This window comes from Fusarium flagelliforme, assembly GCF_020744385.1.
Source record: "Fusarium flagelliforme strain FIESC 12 MPI-CAGE-AA-0113 chromosome Unknown B0J16scaffold_7, whole genome shotgun sequence".
In the NCBI taxonomy this organism is placed as follows: Eukaryota; Fungi; Ascomycota; class Sordariomycetes; order Hypocreales; family Nectriaceae; genus Fusarium; species Fusarium flagelliforme.
Genome location: NW_025763509.1, coordinates 1,650,972 through 1,669,887, shown reverse-complemented (window position 1 = coordinate 1,669,887; position 18,916 = coordinate 1,650,972). Strand labels below are relative to the sequence as shown.

The following is an 18,916-nucleotide window of genomic DNA, read 5'->3' as shown; positions in this document are numbered from 1 at the left end:
TTGTTGGAGTCCTAGTGTGAGAAGGCGGGATTTTAGACCAGAGCCCGACTGCTATTTGACAAAGTTTTAGCCCAAGTAAGAGTTCAGCTTAGATTATACATATTAAAGCTTAAATCTGCCCGTCTGCTCTCGGAAAATTATGACCTTGGCCATCAAGCTCACTCGGCTGTGAGTTTAAGAAAGGTGGCCTCCAAACCCGATTCTGCTCGGAGCGCTCCCAGTCCTCATCTTGATCCCATGGGCTCCTACGTTGCCCGCTATCTGGCGACTGGTTATAGAAGGACGGATTGAAAGATGGCGGAGTATAGGCTGTTGGAAAGACAGGCTCTGCCGTTGGAACCAACTGCACGTTGGACTTTGCCTTTCGTTTTCTGCGCAGCAGCCATAGACCGACTAAGGCAGTCAACAAGACGACAGCACCGCCGACAGCAATGCCGACAATGGCACCTGTTGAAAGACCAGGTTTTGAACTTGAGCTCTGGCTTGCTGTTGCGGCTGCGGGGTCAGTGCGTCCATCTTTCCACCTTGTGCGAGTAGAGAAGGCGGCTTTCATGCCAAGCAACGTGCCAAGATCATGATTTACAAAGCCAGACTCGGGCTCCATCTTGGTCGCGCCTCCATCTTTGGTTCCGCCGATAACGCTGGTCACAAAGCTAGGGACCTTGTATCCGAACAAAGTAGGCTCATAACCAGCCCACACGTGCTTGAAGCTTGACTTGATTTGATCGCCAAGATCGATGTTGTGAACTCCCCAGACTTCCTCCGAGTCGCACTGATCATCGTCCGCAGGAAATGTCCCTCCGATGGCGAGCATTTGGGACCCTTCGTTGACAACGTCACAGGAAAGGCTGTGCGAGGGATACTCGCCCGTCCCGTTGCGGTCGAGAGGGTACGTTTTGATCCATTCGAAGGATGGAAGGGAGAGGATATAGACATCGTCAAACCCATATCCGTCGAGACCGATGCCTGCGTTAAGGTAACTAAGTAAATGTCAGACGCTTAGCGGATAATAAATGAAAAGGGATCTATACATATTGTAACTGCTTCGATCCTTGGCCCACACAGCTCCAGCACAGAACCTCCTTCGATAATCAGGAATAGTGCCATTAGCTTCTTGAATATGCCACTTGTTGGATATAATGTCATAGAGGAATATTCGGTTCATCGGCTGCGGAACCATAGTTCCATTGTCGCCAGGGTCTTGAAGGCCTCCAAAGTAAACTAGCATCCCACGGTCACTCGCGGGAATAAACGTCATTACACCTTCGGCTCGTTTGATGTCATCTGGCCCTGCGAGCTTGGTCCATGAATTGGCGTCCATCTTGTAGCGAATCAAATCCGGTACTGCACGTGGCGGACCGGTCCATCCAGGCACTGAATGATTGGAGCGATAGCCTCCGTAGTAATACCTGGTAGAGAGAGTTGAAGTTAGTATGCACGTAGTTAAGAAGTGAGTTTCGTTCTTTCCTTACCCTTCTCCCCGCTCTTTTACGGTCGTGGAAGCTCCATAACTCACGCGTGAAATACCTGCAGAAGGGGGTCCAAAGTCGTCCCATCGATCGTACCAGATATCGTAGGACATGAGGCTTGAAGTCCCCAGACTGCCATCGTAAAATTCACCACCAAAGAGAAATAATCGGTAGTTAACATCGTCAGCCCACAAGGCTCCGCCGTGCACAGAAGGAATCGAGGCATTCTTGCTGAGATTGGCGTGTAGTTGTGGCATGTTATCCTTACTGTTGGTGTCGAGATCATGCCAAACGAGCCATGAGTCTAAGAAAGTTGTTAAGATCTACAAGGATATCTTCGCATGGGAGATGACCTACTCGTATAGTTTTGATGGTCTGATTCCATTGGCTTCCAATTGACAAGACCTCCATCGATGTACAATTTGCGGTCGACAACTGCTGTTTGGTGGCCAAATCTTCGACAAAAGTCCTCGACAGGATCATATTGGAGAGAGGGCGAGAACAGAGTCGCTAATACTGCTATCGATAATAACCTCTGAGCGCTTCGTCGCCTCATTCGTTCCACTGCCATGATAGAGAAGATAATTAAAGAATTTTGAAGCCGAGACGGGCAACTTTCTTGCGCATAAGCTCTTGTAGCTGTTGACACCTTGTATATACCAACGAGACAATGGGGGAAAGTAGCCAGATATCAGCGACCGAGTGGCAGCCGTATATACGTGCAGGAAAGAGGAATTGAGCCACTCTTCACTAAAGTAGTGTCTGACTACCAGGCTAATACAATGGCTAGCAATCTCTCCGGCCAATAGTTTGCATGTAGACATGTTGCGTTGGACCAATATCGCAACTTTACTTGTCCTCCTTCTCAGCCACGTCATTGTCAAACTCGGCTGTGCATTTTAGAGAAAGCTATTATAATTGGGACGAAAGAAACAGCCCAGTTGTCTAACATTCTTTAGCCCCAAGGTTGCAGCCTATCGCGTAGTGTTCGTGCTTGCTTCACTGCATCGCGATCCTTTCACAGTACCAGGAGCACTGTTAACGCATGTGCCGGCTCTCATAGGTAGACGTGGTGTCGCGACTGGTTAAGCCATAAATGCAGAGTGCGCGCTCGTTATTAATTGGTGTGCCACATAAATCCAGTTAACTGGCTGTCTTCGTCGTACCTCCGCAGAACAGCGGAGGTGGAATCTTGAGCCCGGAGAACATGCCCAACCAGGTGGGCAACAGGAGAATGGTCCTACAAGGCTTGGACCATCAGGATAAACTAGCCTAAGTGCTGCGGCTGCTTTGCGCTCGTCCAGTAACGTTGGGAGATTATCCCGTCCTTGGAGTCGTTCTAGCTTCTTGTCCGAGAGTTGGCAATGTCAATGGCAACACAGGACAACGTGCGCTAGCATTTATCTGCGTGATCCACCAGGGCATCTGTTGATAGTAGTTTCTGGTATTTTTCAGCTAAATATGAGGTCCTTGAACCCTAGATTCTCTCCCCGTGGTTCCCCCACCGTTCAGCTTGCCAGCCCCATAGCGCATGTCGATTTACGGTCCCATAGCGGCCTGGCGCATATTAGGTGAGAAAATGATAAGACCGTATCTTTGTCGATTTTCCTAACAAGGGGAGACTCAATGGAGTCATAGCTGCAGTCCGTCTTAAAGAGGTAAAGCTTGCTGGCCGGAATGACTGTTTGAGCTTTCTAACGAGTGAGTTATTCGAAGTGTAAGAACAAAACAATACATTGACAATCACGGATTGTGAATCTAATACTAATTTGGGTTCTGACCGGAGTGAAGCCTTTTGAGATGCCGAGTTGGCCTTTGCGTACGGCCCATTTGTTTAGCTTTGGGGAATGGCCACGGAAGACTCTGAGCACCACGAGGTCTCAAAATCCTATAAGGCTGCTGCTGAGGTAAAGTAAACTGAGATGATTTGACCTTTACCAAGAAATGGATTTCGGGAACCTTAACAAGGAAAGGTAATTTGCAGTATAAATATAAATGCTTGCTTCTTCCTCCGCCCACTTGAACTTTTCACTCTCAACCTATCTACATCAGCACCCAAATATCGCTCGCCACAACAAAAACACACACCAATACCCCGGTGTCATCATGTCATCCTCAAACGACCTCAAAGGATGGAACAAGCTCCCCTCTGAGCTGCGACTGGAAATTCTTGAGTTTGCACTTACGCCCCCGATCGAGCTTCCGACCCCGACAATATCCCAGAAACATCGGATAATGAGATATCGTTACTCTTATGAACAATCAGGACTATGGGAAGCACCAACAGAAAACCCGACAGCAAACCTTTTGCTTGTGAAACGACAGTTCTACAAAGATGTTAAATACATCCTAGACCTCTTGCCAAATGTCTACCACGTGGATGTCATGCTTGTTAAGGACCGCGGGCTTTGGCCAACTTGGCATTGTCCGAAACCACCGTCGTCTGATGTCATTGAAGAGGTGACAGTCACGTTCCGCATCTTTGAGCCTACAGATGACCTGGATTTTCGTTTCAAAGATTCTCTTAGATTCTATGGCGGCGTCAGTGGACCGGTACCTGCTGTGTGGGTTTTCCATCGGCTCTTCTTGACTCTTGTTCACGAGGGACCTGGACTTATGCCCAGGTACCCCATGGACGTTTTAAGCAACCGGCTCAGGTTCATCATCAAGAGAATCAAGATGAATATCCTCTCACCAAATGATGGTGTTGCCCACACCAGGCTATGTTGCAGGGAGGATGAAGGCCCGCAAGGGTGGGGGTTCTTTCCATGCCTTTGCCGCTCATCCGAGCGACCCGAGGACCAGCTTGCCAAATTCATCGGATCCCATATGTCCTATATCTCTGAGCCGTCCAAGGACGGCATTGAAAATATCGGCCGCTATTTCAAGTATCTTCTTGAAGGCATCTCACTTCGAGTAAATGGTGTGGAGTACACAACACTCGACCTGGATCGATCCTTGGAAGACATAGACTTTGGTGGGCGTGATGGGCCTACTTTGCGGCGGTGGTGCAGCGCTATCCGAAAGAAACGGGAAACGATGAAATAGCGATTCAAGCGTGAACAATGAGCGGGTTTGAGACATGTAGAGAACAGAGTCGTGCCTTAAAGGCATCCAGATCAGTCACTGTATTGTCTTTTCTTGATAATACACCGTCCACGCTTGCCAGACTTTCTACGTATGGATAATCATGGCGATAACATGATTCCTTGTCATTTGCATGGACCAAATTCAATATTGGCATTCAACTTGATGTTTAATGGTCGGATTACGTGGTAATCATTGCCTGATTAGTAACCGGAATTAACGGCGAAAAGGTCATCATCAAGGGAACGGCATGACGTCTTCGAAAGGGAAGCCATCATACCACTATAAAACCTCTCTTGAACATCAAAATATCATCTTGATACAGAAAAAGCAAACTAAAATGGCGCCCTCAGGTCTCGCAATTATCATTGGAGCCGGTCCAACCAGCGGCCGAGGCATCGCGCGCGTTCTCGCCCGAGCAGACGGTGGCAATCTCGCCGTAGCTCTTCTAGCTCGCAACGCTGATAATCTCAACAATCTTCGCGACGGCCTTCGCAAGGAGACAAATGGACTTCTTCACGCCTTTCCCACGGACACACAGCCTGAGAATCTGCGCAAGGCATTCCAAGATATCCGTAACCACGACGACTTCAAGGACCTCAAACTCAAACTGGCCATCTACCATGTCAAACACGCCAGCAAGAAGCCTTTTCTTGAGGAGACAGCGGAAGCTTTCACCGATAGCATGCAGACGTACACCACTGGCGCAGTTGTCTTTGCGCAGGAAGCTCTGAAGCTTATCTACGAGCAGAATGGCGGACAGACGCTCTTGTCTGAAACCAATGGTGTGAAGAAGGGGACTATTATCTTCACTGGTACTCTGGGAGCTATGAGGACAAATACGGGTTATGCCGCGTACGGAGCGACTCGTGCGTCGGCTCGGATGGTGGCGCAGGCTATTGCGAAGGAGCATAGCAAGTATGGCGTGCAGTGTGTCCATGCGATAGCTAATGGGAGAATCACCGATGAGGATACAGAGGAAACGAGAACGGGAAAACACATGAGGGCTGAAGATGTTGGACAGACGTATTTATGGTTGTCGCAGCAGCCTAGTTCGCTTTGGATTCATGAGTTGGACTTGAGACCTGCACAAGAGTCTTTCTAGAACAGCAAGCATTAGACAACGACCAATGATCTTGTGCCAGATGACTTTGACCCATCTCAGGAATATGCCTTAAAACCATTAATACATCTCAAGCCCACCACTAGCAGACAAAGCCTGCCCCGTGATCCAACGACTGTCCTCCGAAGCCAACCAAGCAACAATCTGCGCAACGTCATCCACTTCACCCAGCCTGTTACCAGCAGGAGTCTGTTTCTTCTGCATCTCCACGATCTCCTTAGGAATATTATCTAATAACTCACTCTGTACAGGTCCTGGATTCACTGCATTAACCGTATGACCCTCCGCCCCCAACTCAGCAGCCCATGAGCGAGTCAGTCCTTCTAGGGCGGCTTTAGAAGCGCAGTATAGAGACAGGTTCTTGAAGCCGCAGCGTGCGCCTACGGATGAGATGTTGATGATCCGACCGCCGCCTGAGGAGGGAAGGTATGGCTTCACAGCTTGGAGGAGTAAGAGTGGCGCGCGGACGTTGAGGTAGAAGATGGAGTCAAAGTCTGATGGTTTGATATTCGTATAAGGTTTGACAATTTCCATTCCTGCGTTATTCACGAGGATATCAACTTGGGGGCCGAAAGCAGCGACGGCTTCCCGCACGATCTTTGCTGGGGAGCATTCTTCTTTCAGATCGGATTTAATGGCAATGCATTGTGATGGTGGATCCAGAGAAGCAATCTTTTCTGATAGTTCTTTGACGAGCCTTTCACTACTCGGGGATGTGTATGTTGCAACGATCTGTTCACGGTTAGTTATGGTCTGTTGAAGGCTTATGTGTACTCACTTTTGCTCCTCTTCTTGCCAGCTCGTATGCGAAACCAGCGCCGAGACCGCGAGATGCGCCGGTTATAATGGCAACTTTGCCCTTGAGGGTCTGGAAGTTTCGTTGAGAGTCCATAATTGTGGATGATATGTCTTAGTAGTGTAATTACAAAGGCGGATTAGCTATGGGTTTACCAACAAGCCCTCCTTTTATATACCTGAAACGGAGAACTTGTATCGATTACTTATTCACAATTCTTATCATGTCCGATAGTAACGGCGATGTGACGGATGTGGGTTTCGGCGATAACCTTTTAGTAGCGTTGTTATTATCTGCCATTGGTTAATTCCTCTAGCCACACTTTCGGCGATAACAAAGGAAGCACTTCCTTGCTTTACCATCCCACCTTGGCTGCAGGTCTTGGCGAAAAGGAATATAAAACTGTACCAATCTCACCACTCATATATTTATGCCTTGTGCTCTTCCTTGATATGCTCCTTGGTTAAAGGTGATAGCTCTTATAATGCTAAACAATTTCCATCTCAGCATCCTAGTGTAAATCAAACAACACATTTATATGCTGCTTTCTTGTATAACCACAGTCCATCAAAGCTTAGACAGAGGTAGTATCTGAAGATCTTCCCGACTCAGATCCCGAATACTCTTCTTGCCAACATTAGCCAGCATGTTATCCATATCCGCCAACAAGCACTTCAACACATGCTCAACACCCTGCTGTCCTCCCGCAGCAAGGCCATATGCATAAGGTCTACCGATTGAAACAGCCTTGGCTCCAAGAGCTAGCGCTTTGAGAATATCTGAACCAGTCCTCACGCCACTGTCGAAGATGATTGTCAAGTTTGAGTCTTTGACCTTCTCATCGGCCGCGATCTCGGCTAGGGCATCTAGTGATGCTACTGCGCCGTCGAGCTGACGGCCGCCGTGGTTGGATACAATGATGCCGTCCATGCCGTGATCAATCGCCAAACGGGCATCTTCAACGGTCTGAATACCTTTCAAAACTATTGGTCCGTCCCAAAGTTCTTTGAGAATCTTGAGATGGGCCCATTCGCGGTAGGTGCCCGAGTTAATCACATCAATCCAGGCCTTCGACTTGACCATTGTCTTCGCATTGGCAAGAACCCTTGCAGCACCGTAGACAGTGCCGGGTCTTCTCATAATTGACCACAGTTCCGCCATCTTCTCACCGACACTTCGGGTATCGTTCTTCTGCATCTCGTCAAACATCTTGTTGAAGACAGGATCCGAGAAGCCAATCTGACAGCCCTGGCCCCAGATAAAAGGTAGGTAAGAGGTATCGAGATCAGTCGGTCTCCAACCAAGACTGAAGGTGTCGAGCGTGACGACTAGAACCTTATAGCCTGACGCTTTCGCCCGAGCGAGAAGACTGGCCGTGACGTCCTCATATTGAGGCTTTGGCCAATAAAGCTGAAACCACCGATCCCCATCCTGATTAGCTTTAGCAACCTCCTCAATTGACCTCGTCGCAGCTGTCGACAAAATCATGGGCACACCAACACTGTGGCAAGCCCTGGCAGTCGCCTCCTCGGCATCCGAGTGCAAAATGCTCTGCACACCAATTGGCGAGACCAGGAGGGGACTCTTATACTTTGTTCCAAACAGTTCCACGCCTAAATCGCGTCTCGTGACATCAACAAGAAAGCGCGGTCTGAGACGGTATCGATTGAAGGCTTCATTGTTGGCTTTCGCCGTGGCCGCGCTGCTGGCGGAGCCGTAGACGTAGCCAAAATTGGCGGCGGGGATGTTCTCTTTGGCGAGGGATTCCCATTCTGTGGGGTTCGTTGAGAACAGAGGTGGGTGGAAGGATTGATAGATGTCGCGTTGGAAGTTGGAGAAGCTTGTTGGGTCTGGGATGGAAACGCCCGGGCTTAGCCTCTGGGGATTAACTTCATCGTGGGACATCTTAAGATCCGATTGTTATTGTTGTTGTTGTGACGTAGTGTTAATAAGACGAACTTGGAATAATAGGAGACTTATTACGTGGAGAACCTCGGCTATTAGTCTTTCTACTAAGTCCCTATAGGAACTGCTATTAAACTAAGCTATAAGAACTAGTAAAAAAGTTACTATAATAACTAGTATATTTTTAATTTTTAGCTCTTTAATTTAATAACTGTAACTTATACTAAGTATAATTTATTTTAAGAATAAATAAAAGTATAAAAGGTTTTAATTATAAGAAAGTTTAAATATATAACTTTAAAGTTATATTTTACCTTTATATAGCTATACTTTAAGTTATATATTATTACTTTTCTAAGAAAGAGTTTTAAAAGAATTTATATATATTTTATAAACTTAGTAAGTTTTAATTTTATAATTAACTAACTTATAATATAATTTAAATTTATAATTTTAAAGTTATATTTTAACTTTATATAGCTATTTTTAAATAAAAAAAAGATATTATATAATAAAATAATAATAGTAGTAATATTCCTTAGAAATATTATTAATAATATTACTAAGTTATTATTATAATTACTTTATAAGATAATCTTAGCCTTATTAACCTAGCCCTATAGCCTAACTAAACCCTAGTTTATTAAACCTTTATAAGAAATAATATCCCTTATTACCTTTTTATAATCACTTTACAAGACAACCTTAGCCTTATTAGCCTGGCCCTGTGGCCCAGCTAAACCCCGGTTTATTAGACCTTTATAAGGGATAATATCCCTTATTACCTATAACCTTATTTTAAACTCTTTAAGCTTTAGTATAATATTATTATTAAACCTACCTAGCCTTTTAACTAACTATTATCTATATATAATAATTCTAAAGCTTCTTTTAAGGCTACCTAGGTATAATAGTTTTTACCTAATACTAAACTAACTATCCTAAAGTAAATTAATTTCTTAACTTAATTATAAGTAAATCTTTAGTTTATATAACTAAGAACCTAGATAAATTAGCTATACTTAACCTAAATATAGGCTATATCTTAGGTAAGATTAAAAATAAATACCTAAGGATAATCTCTATAAAGAAGTTACTTTAATTAAGCTTTTAATTAAAAGAATAAATATAATATACCTTATACTAAAAGGGAATTATATTAGTAATACTTTCCCTAGGGATTAATATAGTAATAATACTACCTTTAAAGGTTTTAATCTTAAAGCTAAATAGCTTAGTCTTAAAAGCTAATTAGTAATTATACTAAAAGCTTTTAAAGCTTTATAAGAAATATTAAATAAAATAAGAAATTATAAAATTAAAAGTAATAATTCTTAAGAATATTATCTTTAATAAGTATTTATTAAAATACTAAAGCTAATCTAGCTTTTAAAGTAAAACCTCTATAACTTACTTTTAATTTTACTATAATAAGAAAAAAAGAAATATAGAAAATAAGAAAAAGATTACTATTAAGAATATTATAATATTTTTATAGTTTCTTACCTATTATATACTTAATAACTAAATATTAAATCTAAAGTAAGCTTTTAAAGTAACCTTTATAAAGTATTAAACTAAGTATAACTATTTAATTATAGCCTAAGAAAATATAAACTAAGAACCCTAAGGAAAATAAGCTTAATACTTAAAGAAGTTACTAAAAGAGAAATAAAAAAGAAAGTAATATAATTAATTTATATTTATATACTAAGCTTTAAAACTAATCTAAAAGAAAAAAAGCTATTAAAATATAAATCTTATAGTATTTTTAAAATAAGCTTAATAATAATTAAATTAATCTTTATAATAGTTTTATAAGTATTTAAATTTACTAAAAAAGTAATTCTAGCTTAAGTTAAAAAAGGAAAGCTTTATATATTTCTTAGTAAAGCTAACTAAGTTCCTTTAAAAGTACTTTACTTTTTATATATAAAAGTTACTTAATACTAAGAAAGAAATAGTTAATTTAGTAAATTAATTTTAAAACTTTATATATAGCTAAAAGTATTAATATTAAGAAAGTAAAAAGTTTTTTAATTTAAAGAAAAAATAATTATTAAATTACTTAAGTAGCTAATAAAAAGAATTTTTATAGAAAATAAGGCTAAATTCTTAGTAATTAAAGTCTTAAGAATAAATAAATATAAAAAGCTTAGCTACTTAATTAAATTTTATCTTTATAGAATACTATAACTATAGTAAAAGAAACTATATTAATAAAAACTATAAAGTACTTAAGAAAGTTAATTAAGTTTAGGTAAAAAATAGGTAATAGTTAGTAATTAAGCTTAATTCTTAATTAAACTATTTCTAAAAAACCTAGGTAATAAACTAAAAGCTATTAATTACCTCTATAATATAATAACCTTATATAGCTAATAAGATATTAAAATAGCTATTTACTTAGATATAGGTATTTAGATTAATATTATAAGTAATACCTTTACTATTTAGTAAAAACTAAAATAATTTACTTTAAAAGGTATTAAAATTATAGGTATTAGCCTTAAACCTAAAATTAAGTATTTTAATTAGTAAGTAATACTTATAATAATAAACTAAAAGGGTATAATAAAAAGGTTTACTTATATACTTATTAATATTAATAGACTTAATAATAATTAAAAGATACTTATTTTATTATTTATATTATATCTTAAGAATCTTTAGGTTATAGTTAATTACTATAAGAATTACTAGTAGTTTAAGTATAAATAAAAAAAAAAATAAAGATTTTCTAAGCTAATATATTTCTTAAAAGGGTATATAAATATTAAGTTTATATAATTACTATAGGTTAAGAAGTATATATATTACCTAAAGAGAAGATTTACCTTAGAGATATATATAATTTAGTACTATTTAAGCTAAAAGAATATATTAAGGAAAATCTAAAAAAGGGTAAAATTTACCTATTAAAGAGTTTTATAAAGGCCTTAATTTTATTTATCTTTAAGAAAAATAAAACTCTATATTTATATATAGATTACTATAAACTTAATAAAGTAACTATAAAGAATTAATATCTATTATTACTAATATTAAAGCTTATAAACTATATTACTAATATTAAGTACTTTTCTAAGATTAATATTAAGGATATTTATTACTATATTAGAATTAAGAAAAGCAATAAATAAAAGATTATATTTTAAACTTAATATAAGTACTTTAAGTATATAGTTATATTATTTAAACTAGCTAATATACTTATAACCTTTTAAAGCTATATTTATAAGGCTCTTAGAGAGCTTGTTAATATAATTTATATAGTATACTTAGATAATATCTTAATTTAATTTAAAACTTAGGAAAAGTATACTATAGTATTAAAGTAAATTTTAGAATAATTATAAAGAGCTAAACTATATACTAAACTCTCTAAGTATATATTTTACTAAGATAAGGTAAAGTTTCTAAGGTTCTTTATATTAAGTATAAAGGTTAAGATAGATTTAAAATAAGTAAAGGTAATTAAAACCTAGTAAATACTAACTATATACTAAGAGGTATAGGTTTTCCTAAGGTTCTATAACTTCTATTAATAATTTATTTATAATTACTTTAAGATTATTATACTATTAATAGGCTTACTAAAGGAAAGTAAGAATAGTAAAAAGCTAGATTTTATAACTTTAAATAAGAAATAATAGTAGGTATTTAGTACTTTTATTAAGGTATTTTAATATACTTTATTACTTTAATACTTTAACTTAAACTAATATATTTATTTAAAGATAAATATAAGTAAAGTAGCTATAGTAAGTATATTATTATAATCTAATAATAAGAACTATTTTTACCTTATAGTATTCTAGTTTTATAAGTTTATTAATAAAGAAATAAGATATAATATATTAAATTAAAAACTAATAGTAATTATTAAGTTATTTAAATATTAATAATAATACCTTAAAGGGTTTTTATTATAAGTAAAAGTCTAAAGTAATTATAAGAACTTATAAACTTTTATAAAAAATATAAAGCTAAATAAAAGGTAAGCTTACTAGTATATATATTTAATACCCTAAAACTTTATAATTAAGTATAAAAAAAGTAAAAATAATCTTACTAATATACTTTTAAAACCTTTAGGGATTAAGTAACTATAAAATAATATTAATTAATTATTAAACCTTTTTTAAAGTAAAATAGTTAATTTTATTATAAGGGAATAAGCTTAAATAATAGTTACTTATACTTTAGATAAAATATTATTATTACTTAAATTAATACTATAAGATAAGTTACTATTAGAAAAAGAAAAGTAAGCTACCTTAGTATAGGTAAAGATAAAAGAAAGACCTTATAGAAATACTATTAGGGTTTTACCTTTAAAGATAATAGATTTAAAGAAATATAATAAGATATCTTTAAAAGTTATATTAAACCTTACTTATTTAATAGGTAAAAAGTTAAAAAGTACTTAACTTAAGAAACTAATATAAAAAGGGAATATTAGTTAATTACTTAACTTAAATTTATAAATAAAAGAATATCTAAAATTACCTAAGATACTTAAAAAGCTAGTAATTTATAAAAATACCTAGGATATAAATTCTATTAACTTAGAAATACTTAAGATACTATATAATATAGTTATAAAAGTATAAGAAAAGGATATATATATTCTTTACTTAAAGAAATAAGTAATAATCTATAAAAGGAAAAAAAAGCTAAAAGGTAAAACTTTACTAAAATACCTATAGATAGTTTATAATAACCTTTTATTCTTTAAAGATAAGTTATATATTTCTTAAGATAAAAAAGTAAAATAAAAGATTTTATACTAATATTATAATAATAGATTAGTAAAATACTTTAAATACCTATAGATTAAAGTTTTAATTTAAAGAAACTTTTATTAAGAATATATATAATAAGATATTAAAGATTAAGTAAATAGCTACTAAATCTATTAGATAATAGTACTTAGGAAATATAAATTATATAAAAAGTTAAAAAACTTATTAATTTTAAGCTAACCTTAGTAAGAAATTTCTATAGATTTTATAATTAAGCTATTACTAATATAGTATAAGGAAAAAGAAGTAAATATAATCTTAGTTATAGTTAATAGATTTATAAAGTATAGCTAATTTATTCTTATATTATTTATAATTATAGTAATTAAATTAGCTAAAAGCTTATATAAATATATCTTTATTAATTTTAAAGTACTCTAAGGTATAATATTAAACTAAGGAAATATATTTACTAGTAACTTTTAGGTAAAAATCTACTATATTTTAAGAGTAAAATAAAGGCTTTTTATTACTTATTACCCTTAAATAAATAAATAAATAAAATAAATAAACTAAATACTAAGTTACTATTTATAATATTTTATAGGAAATAACTAAAAAATATAGCTAAACTTACTTTAAAATACTTAATATATATATAATAATATACTTAATATAACTATAAATAAAAGCTTATTCTTTATACTTATAAAATACTACTTAGAGATATAGATTTATACTAAAGATATAAATTACTAAGAAAATATACTTAAAGTATATATAAGGATTTAGTAACTTTATAATATATAAGAGAAAATATTAAAATACTAAATAGCTACTAATAAATAATAATAGTAATACTATAACTTAAAGTATAAAAAAATTATATACTTTTAGGGTTAACTTATAATACTTTTAATAAGAAATTTAAACCTTAAAGGTAAGAAAAAGAAAAAGTTAAAGGCTAGGTATATTAAATTATTTTAAATCTTAGAGAAAGTAAGTATATAAGTTTACTAACTAGCTTTACTAAAATAGTATAAATAATTATATAATATATTTCTTATTAGTTTCTTAAAGGAATTTAAGAAAAAATATTAAGATAAAAATAAACCTTTATTAATACCTAACTTAAAAAACTAAAATAATAAATAAAAGGTAAAATATATTAAGATAGAAAAAGTAATTAAAAAATAACTTTACTATCTTATTAAATAAGTAAAATAGCTAGTTAAATATAACTAATAGGTTATAGCTAAAAATATAGTAAATATACTTTATATTATTTAAATATAAACTAAGGAAAATACTAAGTTAATAAAAAAGTATATTAAATAGAAAAGTAATATAAGTATAAGAAAGAAAGGTAAACTATATAATAGTTTATTAACTATAGATCTTAATATAAAGAACTAAACTAATAGCTAAAATACTACTATTATTACTTTAATATTTACTTACTGTAACTTAAATTTAATTACTTATATCTAGAATTAAAAAGATAACCTATAAGTTATTTACTAAAAGAAGTCTTAAAACTAGCTTACTAGCTATTAAAAAGAAAAGGTTATAGAAAAAGATTAATAGCTATAGGGGTAAGCTATAAATAAAGGACTTAGGGATAATTAAATATAATAGAAATACTAGTAAAATACTTTATATACTTTTTATTATTAACTTTCTTAATACCTATAATTATATACTAAAAGGAAATAATAGTAATATATTATACTAAGCTACTAGTATTACTAAGTAAAAGATAAATATAAGTAAAAGATATATAGATTTCTTAGTTACTTTAGGTTTATAATAGTAAAAGTTAAAAAAAGCTAAAGGTTAAAAAGATTAAATTACTTATAGTATAATAATTAAAACTAAGATATAAGGTAAATATATAAACTTAGTACTTAGTAATAAGAATATTATAGTAAGTATAAGTTTTTTATAATATATAAGTATAAAAGTTAAAAGTTCTTAAGAATAACTTATAATAATATTTAACTTTTTACTAATAAAGCTATAATAGGTATAATTTATAATATTAAAAGTATAAAAAGCTTAAATAAAATAATATAAAGCTAAGCTAAAATTACTATAATACTTTATATCTAAAATATATATCTTATTATTAATATTAAAGGTATTTAGTATATAAATATCTTAATAAATAGTACTATAAAGCTAATATTAATTTTCTACTATTAAGCTAAGGATATTAAATTAAGTTAATTAGGAAATAAAGAAATATTAAGTATAAAATATATAAAAAGTAAATAGTATAATTAATATTAATATAGATATTATAATATAAGGCTTTATAATTACTAAAGGTATATAAAAGTAATTAAAAGTTATACTATTTATTATTATTTATATTAATTAAAGTAATACTAAAGGTATTAAGAAAAATATTTATATTAGTAAATTCTTACTATTATTTTATTTATAAAATATATCTATAGAATTATTAACTAATTAATTTTTAAACTTTAATTATTTTACTTATAATATTATTTCTGTATTTATTTTATATATTTATTAATATTAAGATAACTTATCTAGTAAGTGAACTTATAGCTTAATTTATTAGTACTAACTATAGCTATTAAACTTTACTATTATTAATAGTAATATAGTAACTTATATATATATATATATAAAGCTACTATATAAAATATAGTAGCCTTTTATCCTTTTCTTCCTTTTATAATTACTTTAACTAATAAGATATCTTAGTAAGTTAGTTAACCTTTAGTTCTACCTATTATACTATATCCCTTATTAATTAATTTTATAGTAATATAGTTTAATTACTATAGTATTATACTTCTTAAGAACTACTACTAAGAGAATAATCTATACTTTAACTATTTATAGATTTAATATATTAAATTAATACTTTAGTTATTACTAAAAAATATAGATATTATATAAATAGCTAATACCTTAGACTTAAAGTAAGGTTTTTTATTTAATACCTACTAAAGGGTTAAGCTTATTACCTTTAGCTATAAAATCCTTTTATTACTTTAGAAAGATAATTATAAGATATTCCTAGAGATAAAGCTAAAGGTATTAGAGAAACTTACTTATAAGCTAGATATTAATATAAAAGATTAGATATTTAATAAGAAGGGATTTCTAAAGAAGCTTAAAATAACTAATAATAATACTAACTTTATAGATAATATAGAAAAGTTACTTTAGTTTAAGAAGCTAAGAAAGTAATAAAGGCTAATCTTTAAGTACTTTAATTAAGTTAACTAAAGGCCTTAGATAAACTAGGCTAATTATAGCCTAAGGCTATAAGTCTATAATAATATTAATATATAGTATTTTAAGTAATTAAAAATTTAAATAGATAAGGTTTTTAAAAGAGAAATATATTTATATTCTATTATATTAGAGATTAGTAAAGTTTAATTACCTAAAGTTAAAAGACTTAGCTTACTTTAATTAATCTAAGTTATATAACTAAAATTATATATCCTTTATAACCTTAACTACTACTATTATACTACTAAGTTATACTATAGTAATAGCTAGGTTATAAAGGGTATATAATTTTAGTTATATAACTTAGATTAATTAAGAGCTATAGGGTCTTTTAACTTTAGGTAACTAAACTTTACTAATCTTTAATATAGTAATAAAATATAAATATATTTTTCTTTTAGAAACCTTATTTATTTAAATTTTTAATTACTTAAAATACTATATACTAATATTATTATAGACTTATAGCCTTAAGCTATAACTAGCCTAGTTTATTTAAAGCTTTTAACTAACTTATTTAAAGTACTTAAATATTATATTTACTTACTTCCTTAGCTCTTTAAACTAAAAAATACTATTATTAATAATAGTACCTATTTTAAGCTTTAGTAGAAATCCTTTCTTATTATAACTTATATCTTAATTTATAGCTAGCTTATAGGCTAAATCCTTTAATACTTTTAACTTTATATCTAGGTTTATATATACAGGTTATTAGCTTAACTATATAAAGAGTAGTAAAAGTAAATAATAAATCTATTTACCCTATAGTTTAATATTATATAATTAATATATAAAGTTAGTAATAAAGCTATAAGGTAAGTAAAACCTTAAATTATTAGAAATAAAAGGCTAAAAATAGCTTATATTATTTTTCTTATCTTTTATTTAACTAAAAAGAGATATTAAATATTATTAATTAAAATACCCTTATAAGTAAGTATATTCTATACCTAATATTAAATATATAAAGCTAACTTAATTATAGATAAAATATTAATAATCTATTAACTAAGCTTATTAGCCTATAGTATATATAGTAGCCCTTAGTTTAAGAACTTAAGAATTAGTAAAGCCTTAAATAACTTATATAACTAAGTATAATATAAAGTACTTTAAGACTTATTTAACTATTAGCTAAAACTATAATATATCTAAATAAGGGGTACTTACTAAATTAATAAAGTCCTTATTATAGTAGCTATCTTTAAATATAAGGTTCTATTCCTTTTTAGCTTAATCCTTAGAATAAGCCTTAGAATAACTAAAAGTATATAAAATAAATAGTAGCTACTTAGGGTACTATATAATAAGCTTATATAAGGGAATTTTAGTTATATAATATTAAAGGATAATTTACTTAATAAAGTAAAATATAGAATATAGTAACTATAGCTTAAAGTAATTATAGATTAAGTTAAAAACTACTACTAGGAATAATAGAAATACTATAACTTTTATTTATTATTACCTAGGTATAGTATTTTAAAAGTAAATAAACTTTATTAGAAAAAGCTAGATATAATAGAAAAGGAAATTATATATATAATTATATAGGGTCTTTTTAGTTAATAATTACTATTAATTAATAAGGTTATATAACTAATTTCCCCTATCTATAACTATACCTATAAGTAATTAATAATAAAATTAATAATATTTTAATAAGGGTACTACTTTTGTAATAGTATAAGAGGTATAGATATAAGAAAAAGAAAAAAGGCTAGGCTACTATACTTTATATAGTAGCCTTTTATATATATAGCTTTATTAGTAATAGTTAGAGTTAAAGTTTAGTTAATATAGATAACTTTAATAGAAATAAGCCTATGCTTTAACCTACTTTAAAAGGATTAACCTTAAATTATAGCTTTTTATATTATTAATAATACTTTTTTAGTAAAACTTTCTTATTATAAAGTTAAGTATTTTATAAGCTTTTTTATACTTTACTCTTAGGTTATTATAGTATTAGTATAAGATCTTTATATATAATATACTTTCTTTAAAGATTACTATTTTATTCTTAAATTAAAGTAAGTTTTTATAACTTAAGTAACCTTTATACTCTTTAGCTACTATATAATACCTTTTTATAATCCTTTTATAATATTAATCTTTAATTTATAGCTTATAAATTAATACCTTAAACGTTATTAAAGGTATTATAGTAAGTACTATTTTACCTTTTATATACTTTTTTATAACTTAGTATAAGATATATTACTTTAAAATAATAACCTTAGCTTTTATTAAGTCTTTATACCTTTAACTTAATAATAACCTTTATAGTATTTATTACTAATACTTAGCTATTTTAGTAATAATAGCTATATAAATATATTATAAGTAAATAAAATAGTTATATTAATTTTATTAAAGAAAAAAGAATTTCTTTTTACTTTTTTAGTTATTTAAATTTATACTTTTATTACTTTTAATTTACCCTCTAGTTAAGTAATTTTTCCTTATAAGATCTTTAAAAGCTTACTTTATAATATAAGCTTTTTCT

At 31.3% G+C, this 18,916-nt stretch overlaps 5 protein-coding genes across 5 annotated transcripts; 2 read left to right on the top strand and 3 right to left on the bottom strand.

Moving 5' to 3' along the window:
• Positions 1-109: 109 nt before the first annotated feature.
• Positions 110-1,726, bottom strand: B0J16DRAFT_310237 (uncharacterized protein; the record flags this gene model as incomplete). The annotated part of the gene is made up of 3 exons (XM_046124951.1): positions 110-980; positions 1,032-1,409; positions 1,473-1,726. 3 exons carry the CDS (start codon positions 1,724-1,726, stop codon positions 110-112), a joined length of 1,503 nt encoding a protein of 500 aa, XP_045979071.1.
• A 1,756-nt stretch (positions 1,727-3,482) lies between these two features.
• Positions 3,483-4,519, top strand: B0J16DRAFT_418178 (uncharacterized protein; the record flags this gene model as incomplete). The annotated part of the gene is made up of 1 exon (XM_046133742.1): positions 3,483-4,519. Exon 1 carries the CDS (start codon positions 3,576-3,578, stop codon positions 4,515-4,517), a length of 942 nt encoding a protein of 313 aa, XP_045979070.1. The 5' UTR covers positions 3,483-3,575.
• A 309-nt stretch (positions 4,520-4,828) lies between these two features.
• On the top strand, positions 4,829-5,851 carry B0J16DRAFT_349083 (uncharacterized protein). Its single transcript, XM_046128844.1, has one exon. The coding sequence runs from the start codon at positions 4,897-4,899 to the stop codon at positions 5,659-5,661; it is 765 nt and encodes a 254-aa protein (XP_045979069.1). The 5' UTR covers positions 4,829-4,896; the 3' UTR covers positions 5,662-5,851.
• On the bottom strand, positions 5,701-6,667 carry B0J16DRAFT_184528 (uncharacterized protein). The gene is made up of 2 exons (XM_046122685.1): positions 6,458-6,667; positions 5,701-6,411 (listed from the first exon to the last, which is right to left on the bottom strand). Exons 1-2 carry the CDS (start codon positions 6,569-6,571, stop codon positions 5,740-5,742), a joined length of 786 nt encoding a protein of 261 aa, XP_045979068.1. The 5' UTR covers positions 6,572-6,667; the 3' UTR covers positions 5,701-5,739.
• A 110-nt stretch (positions 6,668-6,777) lies between these two features.
• B0J16DRAFT_349081 (FMN-dependent dehydrogenase) lies at positions 6,778-8,418 on the bottom strand. Its single transcript, XM_046128843.1, has one exon. The coding sequence runs from the start codon at positions 8,378-8,380 to the stop codon at positions 7,043-7,045; it is 1,338 nt and encodes a 445-aa protein (XP_045979067.1). The 5' UTR covers positions 8,381-8,418; the 3' UTR covers positions 6,778-7,042.
• Positions 8,419-18,916: the final 10,498 nt, after the last annotated feature.